Source organism: Eretmochelys imbricata, chromosome 1 (genome assembly GCF_965152235.1).
Source record: "Eretmochelys imbricata isolate rEreImb1 chromosome 1, rEreImb1.hap1, whole genome shotgun sequence".
NCBI lineage: Eukaryota > Metazoa > Chordata > Testudines > Cheloniidae > Eretmochelys > Eretmochelys imbricata.
In genome coordinates this window covers 118,706,436-118,714,931 of record NC_135572.1, presented here as the reverse complement: position 1 = coordinate 118,714,931, position 8,496 = coordinate 118,706,436, and the positions used below count along the sequence as shown (strand labels likewise).

The 8,496-nt window shown below is 42.1% G+C and overlaps 1 protein-coding gene across 1 annotated transcript in view; it reads left to right on the top strand.

Annotated features, from left to right (window-relative positions):
* The first annotated feature begins 2,487 nt into the window (after positions 1–2,487).
* Positions 2,488–8,496, top strand: part of MAP4K4 (mitogen-activated protein kinase kinase kinase kinase 4) — a 233,415-nt gene continuing 227,406 nt past the window's right edge. Inside the window, 2 exon segments of the mRNA XM_077807105.1 lie at positions 2,488–3,141; positions 3,602–3,667. Coding sequence (XP_077663231.1) covers positions 3,085–3,141; positions 3,602–3,667 — 123 coding nt within the window. The 5' untranslated portion in view covers positions 2,488–3,084.

The following is an 8,496-nucleotide window of genomic DNA, read 5'->3' as shown; positions in this document are numbered from 1 at the left end:
CTAAAAGTATAGGATTTGGCCTTTAATTTTCAGCTGCAGGATTAGATTTTCCATATGAAGAACCTGCTGTGGCCAACACACAGCACAGTTTTGGTGGGGGTCAGAGAGGTGTGCACAGGTGGGGGGTTTGGCAGCAGAGGGAGACCCTGCTTCCTCAGGCAAGCAGCACTCCTCCCTCTCCTTTCAAGTACCCCTTTGTGTGAGAAGAAGGGTTGGCTAGTAAACTAGTAGGTAGGAGTGAGAGGGATGCTTCGTGCTGGGATCTTTCTGTGTGGTCTTCTGGGACTTGTGGGGGTTTACAAAAACTCAGACAAAACACTGACTTTTGTAAAATGCCAGGTACTCTGGAGACACAGAGTCTTTATTTGCACTTTTGCCTTGTTTTACAAATATCCTAGCACTGAACAGAGTGGTCAAACACGTAACTCTCTCCCCCGTCCCCCTCCGGTATCAAATGTAATCTTCAAGAATCCATGCATGTACTACAATGACAAAGTCTAACTGGCCTAACATGGTGAAATGGTATGTTTAGGGTTAATGTGCAAACTCCTTAGTAACTTTATTTTATTTTCCAATAGCACCAAGAATGCGTTAGATGCTTTCTAAACAGAAAAGAACACTCAGGCCCTTTCCCTAAGGACAGGTCCTATCCTGACGAAGACTTCGGCTGCAGACAAACCCTCAACTTTAAGCACTAGAATCTGTGCCAGCTCTATAGAACCTGTAAATCTGTGTAAGCACTGGGGCATAAAAGGACGAAGCACTCACAATGGTGCAAATAAAGAAATCTCTTATCAATATGTCTAGGTAAAAAATAGATTTGTAAATTTTGCAAAATGTCAGGCCCTGATCCTGTAATTGTATTCAAGCAGCCCGATCCCTTCACTGAAGTCCCACTGAAGTCAATGGGTCTTTGCAAGGACCTGGGGTTCTGTCCATGCAGATGTAGTTGTATGATCCAGGCCTAAGTTTGCTGTTTCTCTCATTATGCTTTAGGTAAAACAGAAATATTAAACTGTGAAGATAATTTTTAAGCTCTTACTCCTCAGCAGGTTCATTTTGTTTGTTTTTTAAATATTTCCATGTAGGAAATCTTAAATTTACCATAAACTTAAATCAAATACTTGAAACTATGTTTACGCAGTATAAAAGTTTTAAAGGCAAAAGAGACAGGTGCTGACAACAAGTGTAACTCAACCTTCTTGTAGCTAGGTAGCATTTTTTATTATTGTATATAGTGACGTTAACTTTTCTGTTTTGATATGGCAAATAACTTCATTAAGAGCCCAATCCTGCAAAGATTTGTGCATGTGTGTGACTTATGTAAGCAGTTCAAATGAAGTCAATGAGACAACACATGTGAACAAATGTATGCCCATCAGTATGTCTTTGCAGGAATGGGGCCTATGACAGAGTTATGGATGTGTCAGTAATGGATTTACTAAAAGCACCTTTACGGGCTTGGAGGACCTGATTCTGGAAGCTATTGTTTGCCTTCTACTTCTGTTAAAGTCACTGGGATGCAGGATGGTTTGGCGGTGGGCCAGCGGTTGGAAGGGCATCACCTCTACATAGCATGAGGGTCTCAGGGTAGATTAATGCAGATTGAATGCTTTTTTTGTTTTTACCAGATCCATTGCAATACCACTCTACCCTTTACTGATAGTCAACTGGAACCAGGTGGTGTAACAATGATGATTTTGAATAATTCCTTTTTTTACAGGGAACAATAAAAACCTAGAAATGTACAAGTAAGGGTGTTAATAGATCATGTTTCCTAGATGCCCTTTTGTCAGTTAGTAAAAGTAGCATAACTCTACACATACAAGAAACATTTCCACAGTCTGAGCAACCCAGCCAACCTTTGTGGTCCCTGAATCAGAGCTGCTGGTGGCACTCAAGGGGTTAATTTCTTTGCTCCTTCCACTGTGCTGAGGCATATTGAGTTAGGCTGATGAAAAGGTATCATTTATAACAGATAATAATGCTTCTCACTTCCACAGTGTTTTGCATGTTCAAAGTGCAAATACCCTTATTACTCCTGAGGTGTCCCTTAGTGCTGGAGAATGTTGTGAGCCCTTTCACCTTTAACTGTGTGTTCCTCTGCTTTTCTTCTTCTTTCTCTAGCCTTTGGGATTTGCTCTAGACTATGCTGGGCTGTTCCCATATCTAGCTCTGTGCCTAACACGCGCATGGAGCGTGTATTGTTACTGGGGTGGGTGTAACGTGTGTGCCTCCCGCCATCGCCTGGGCACTAAGGCAGGGCAGGGACCTTAGCAGCGCTGAGGGAGGCCGGAGTGAGTTATCTATTGTTCTCTGCCACACCCCTGTTGAATATATTGAGCTGGCGCGGAGACACACACACGGCGGCTGGGAGAGGAGCGAGGATTTTTTTTTTTTTCCCAGAAGTGCTTTGGGGTGTTGTGTGTTTCCGCTGGTTTTTCCTGCCGGAGAAGGAAAGGGGGAGCTGTTTTCTCTCTGCCCACAATCTATTTTGTATCCCTTTTCTCCTCCTCCCTGGGTTATCTTTGTCTCACTCCCTCAACTCCGCTCAGCAGCGCTGCAGGTCGGGAGCCCCCCCCCGCCGCCCGTGCCTTGTGCCCCGGGTGCAGGAGCCCAGCAGCCCCCGGAGAGGAAGGAGAGGAGGGCGGCGGCGAGCACGGAGGGACCCGCGGCTCTCTCGTTGTTCGCGCGCGGGGTGGCTGCGAGCCCCCTGCGCCGGAGCGGGGCGGCTGGAGTTGGGCTCGCGCTGGGTGTGTAATGCCCGTGCCCGGGCGTGCAGGGGAGAGCCCGGCTGGCAGCGGCCACCTCAACATGGTGTAACTCCGCTTCCGACACCGACTCGCAGCACCCGCCGAAGAGAGGCTGGGAGAGCTGGGGAGGAAAAGCCCCCCCCCCGACCCCACTCCTCGCCGCGAAACAAACCAGCGCCCACAGCCGCCTCCGGCCAGCCGGCCGCCCCATGCAGCAGAGGTGCGCCCCGGCTGAAGCGGGCAGGAGGAGGTAGAGCAGCTCCCGCAATTCACACGTTTTGATTATTAAGCGCCCCCCCCTCCAAAAAAAAAAAAAAAAAGAGACGGGAAGATGGCGAACGATTCTCCTGCAAAAAGTCTGGTGGACATCGACCTTTCCTCCCTGCGGGTGAGTGCGCGGGGCTGCCCCCCACCGCGCACAAAGGGGGCAGCGCTCCCCTCGCCGGGCTCCTGGCAGGGCTTTTGTTACTGCGAGCACAGAGAGCGCCGGGCCGGGCTGGGCTGGGCTGGGTGGGTGCGAAGGAGCCGCTGGGTTTGCAGTCGGCTTTGGGGGCAGCTGCCGCCCAGGAGGGGCACTTTGTTGGCCAGTCTGGCTGCTCCCTTCCCCGCCGCCCCCGGAGTGGGAGCTACTTGGGGGTGGTTGAGGTGGTGGGGGAGAGTTCAGCCCTGGGCTGCTTTCCTTTGTTTGCATGTATTGGCATGTGCATGGAAAAACAGGGCGCAACAGCTGCGCAGCCAACATCCTCTCTAGCTCCAGACCCCTTTTTACAAGACTCTCTGCCATTTGCGAGAGCTTTCAAAAATGTAACCCTCCTTCTCTCCCCCCGCCCTTCTTTTTTTCTTTGTAGGACCCAGCTGGGATTTTTGAGCTGGTGGAAGTAGTTGGTAATGGCACATATGGGCAAGTCTATAAGGTTTGTGTCAGAATTTCTCTCCTTTATCCTTTTGCACAACACGTACTTCCCTGCTTTGTTTACCGCACATCTGATGGCAGGCCACCCTATTCTGCATACAAAAGTTTAGGATAATTTAAAAAAAAATTCTTCTTGTTGGTGACCAACTGGTTTCTACCTTTCCAGATGACACTACTGGTGTTTAGAAAAGGGGCATAAATTACTTTCTCAGAGTTACCTCTCCTGATAAGGTCTAAGATCTTCCTGATTTATTTTAGAAAATAAAGAACAAAACAAAAGATCACTCCAAGGTACTGTGGTTCCGGGGGTCCATATAAATAGAGGTGTGGGCTCATCGAAAAATCAAATACGTTTTAATGGCAGGTATTGCTTTTGTGTTTACTTTAAACAAAGCATTGACCTTGCTTAAAATTGTGACCAATTTTCTTTGCTGAAAAGCTTTCAAAATGCTTAAGATGCAAAGTCTAGGTTTAATGGTGCTGCATCATATGCTACTCTGTTATGCACAGTATACAGGGCATGGGTGATGGGGGCAACCGTAGCTGGACAGATTATTTGTCTGAAGATGGTAAAATCAGAATGCCTAGAATAACCTGTTTGACAAGTGTATGATTTAAAAAAAAAAAAAAAACAAAAAAAAACCGAAGGAGGATAGTGAGAAATAAGAGATTGTCCATGTGGGTGTGAAAACAGTTTACTTTATACAGCGTTCAGTAAGTGGAACAAGCAAATCTGAGATTGCATGACTTTGCAAGGAGTAGCGGTTACCAGTATGATTAATAGTGATCAACCATACAGTTTAATAAATGGGTTAAGGATTGAAGAAGTCTATAATTATTTACGTACAGATGTAAGGGAATGGGGGTGGGGTGGAGTAATTAGAAATAACAGAACATGGTTTTCTTTTATTAAGAGAACTTATCACTATCAAACTACCATTACATGTCTCTAAATAAGCCATTTTGGTATGTCTTCTCCAAACATTTAGGTTTGTTTTAAGAGGGTGAACTTTAGCCTCAATGATGGAGAGACAGTATGTGTCTCCTCTTATACAAGTTAAATTTTAAAAGTAGAAATGAAGTAATTTCACTGTTTCTGTTTGCAAAAGGTGGAAAACCATATGGCTCAACAGGCCTGAGTAAGATAGGAAGATTGATTAGAGGTTGACCTTTGACACCTCCCTCAGGCTAACCCATTTAATAATTCCTTTTCTGTAATCTTTGTGCCTACTAAATTTGCATCACCTGAGCCCTCCTTAAAAGAAAAAGGGCGTGTGTGTGAGTTTAAACTCCCCTATTAATTATTGCAGTTGGTACATTGTTAGCTGACTTACCTGATAATACTTTTGAATTAATTAGTGCATTTCTTGTAGCATTAACTGTCTGACAATAGGAGATGTAAATTTCATTTTGGTTAAGTACTTAGAGCAACCTATTTTAGAAACTAAGCTGAACAAATATGGTTACCAATTTAAAACATGCCATTAGAAAATCATGCTAGATTTAAATGGCAATCACTTTACTCTGACTGATAACCCACAAGCTAACAGACGTTTGTCTATCTGAGGTCTGGTTTCAATATACGTGGTATTAATATTTTTTTTTTCTGTATTAGAAAGTGATAAAATATTTCTCCCTTCCCCCAGTAAATATTTTGAGAAAAGCTGATTGGGTACTGCAGTTCAGAAGGTATTTAATGCTGCTTTGTTATAGAAAGAAACCCCTCTGACATCAGCTTAGTGCTTGGGTAAGTGGTGCACTTGTATGTACTACTGTAACCACTCTACACTTGCCCAAAACATGAACATGTCATAAGGTTTTTTTTATAACCATGGGCTTGATTCTGAGTTTCTTGCCTAGCTGAATTTTGATTGTGACTGCAACATTGGGCTGTAAAGCAGTGTTTAAGTTTCCTCCAGCTCTACTCTTGCTTTTTGGGACGAAAATCCAGTATCATCCAAAAATGAGAATTTGATTTTTTTTTTTTTTCAACGAACAAATTTGACTTCTTGGGGAAATAGGTGATTATCTGAACCATGTGTGCTCCGTTTCTCTCAGCCCCATCCTTGTGATGTGTTGATCAAGTATTTTTATTGTTTTTACTTTTTAACTGCAAATGTTTGGGATTGGCCCTGCTTTGAGCAGGGGGTTGTACTAGATGACCTCCTGAGGTCCCTTCCAACTCTGATATTCTGTTTGTAACATATGCCTAGATGCCAGAAAATTGTTTCTATTTTACAAATAATAGTTAGAAGTTTTCAAACATGGCTAGTTTGGTTTATTTCCTTGTTTGTGTGTTGGCATCACTGAGATGCCACCCAGACTGTAGGAATACGGTTGTCTTGCTTACCGTCACTACAGAGACTACCTCACGGCACTGCGTTTTGTTGTCTCTTTGTCTAGCTTCTGTACGTCAATGTTTATACTGATGGTCATTTGTCTTTCTGGGCATCTTCATTCACCTGTTGAATATAGTCAATGTTACGGTCTCTTCCCTTCCCAACCCCAGCAGAGCTCTTTGAAAATGTTTCCCTGCATTTAAAAAAAAGTTAAGATTTTTTTAAAAAAGGGCACCTAAAATTAGGCTCCTAAATCACTATGTAGGTGCCTAAATAAAGCTCTAGTCCTGCAATGAGCAGCATGTGGTCAGAGCCTTCACCCACATGGATTTCGGTGGAGCTTTGTGTAATCACAAGGGCCTGCCAGCATGGAACTCATTGTGGGATTGGGGTCTAAGTGGCATGATTTTAAGGAATGCTGAGCACCCAGCTGCTCCCATTGAAATCAGTAGCTTCCCTTTTTTTCTTCTTTCCTCCATAGCTTTGCTTATGCCTCCACATTTCCTTGGGGAGACTTGCTTTGCACTTTAAGAAAAGCATGTGATGCAATGGTGAATCAGGGAAAAATGTGCATGACATTTCCTGGGCTCTGTATGACTGAATGAGATGGAAATTCTTTGGTTATTGTATGTTCAGTAGAGGGTGGATAGTTAATGTATTGGTATTTTCCCCAGAGTCTAAAAGATTGTAGCTAATAGTCCCTCCGCAGATTATTTAAATCCATCTTGTTTGTTCCTCTGTAGATTATTTTAGAAATAGGAAAAGAATAATAAGAAATCCCTGAATTAAGCTGTTCCAAGTCATATTTGTTCTTGTTTAGGAAGAAAAGGGTTAAAGTTTTGTGAGATACAGTGAGTGAAGTTAACCTCTGAATCACTGTGGATGTAGATAACTGTTAGGCCTCTTGTTTAAAAAGAATAAAAAGTTTTAGAGAGCAAAGAATTGTTATAATTTTGAGAGAAGAGTTTCTCTTCAACAGGTTGATATCAACTGATCTTGAGCTAAATGGCATGTACAGACTTGCCCACAAGCATGTATTTCCTTCTTGCAGGAAAAGGAGTTTCAATGGTTTGATGGATTGTTGAAAAAATTTACCCTGTGTTTTGCATAGCCTTCAATTCCCTTTGTAAACAAACAATAGAAAAAAGTAGGTTTTAGAGTTGTTGAATTTGTTACCCAGGTGTATACCCCCTATTTAACTACTATAGTACACTCACGGGGAATTATCTGAATGGCATGGAATTTAGCAGGAAAATGGTGTTATCACGGTTGGTTTGGGGCTATCTTTTGGAACAATGAAGTCTTCATATAGGGTGGCCTCGGGTCCTTGACTTAGTCAAACTTTATCAGAGCACTTAAGTGTAATAGGAATTTATAGTCATTGATTGGGCAACATGTCTTCAGAATTTTTGGATCATTTGCAAATATCGCAGGAGCAGTTTTGCACTTCTATAGTTAACATTTTTTTCCACACCACAATAGTAAACCTTACATTAAAGGGTAACTTTGTTCACCCAAAATGAAAACGTTCACGTTTCGTTTGAGATAATATTTAAATCTTGTAACCATTTTTTTTCTTGATTTGGTAAAATGTACAAAAAGGGGACTATGTAAATTATAGATATTCAATAACCCTTTAAGAAATGTATTGATTTCACATCTTCTTAAATAAATGCATTTTAGATGCATATTCTGTAAACTAACTTTAATTTGAGATTAAGGTATAGTACCATATAGTGATTTTTCTCTTGTACTTTTAAAAAATACAACTAAGATATCAACATTTTAAAGCTTTTGTTCATGTGGTATTGCTTGTCTTCTTCACACGTTATATTTTGAGACCTCATATTTCTGTAAAGATTGGGGGGGGGGAAAGTGTCCATGGTAGGTTTGAGGCATACACAGGAAAGTACCAGGAAGCTCAAAATTATGGGTGAAACTTCTAATTACCCTTAACTCATGCTAGTGTTGCTTTCTAAGAGTCTTGTGAGAGTTAATTCATAGTGAAGGCTTCTTTTGTTGATTTCTGTCACAGCCTTCCAAAACTGCATGTAAATGATTCGTATTGTCTAACTTCTGGCTACTAAAAGGACATGATGTAAGATACGATCATTTAAATGGTGATTTGAAACTAAGTTTAAAAATCAGAGCGAGATTTTCCCTTCATTAAGGGTACTCCATTTTATCTTAATGCAGTTTTATTTTAAAAGGGGGCTTCATTTTTTCTGTGCTTGGTATTCCTAATAGCCATTTTTTTTTTTTTGTTCTCCCCCCTAGTAAACAGATTACATTGTGAATTCTAATGACGTTGTTAAACGTGAATACAATTCCAGTCTTATCGCTATAAAGACAAACTGTATTCAATGTCAGTGAAGTCACTTGGTTTCAGCTGGCCCAGACCAGCTTATTTAAGGATGAGCTGCCCTCCTTTTAGCTCTTACTTTCTGGGGGAATTCAATTGTGTAGTGCTGTTTTTCTCGGGTGGAAGCAG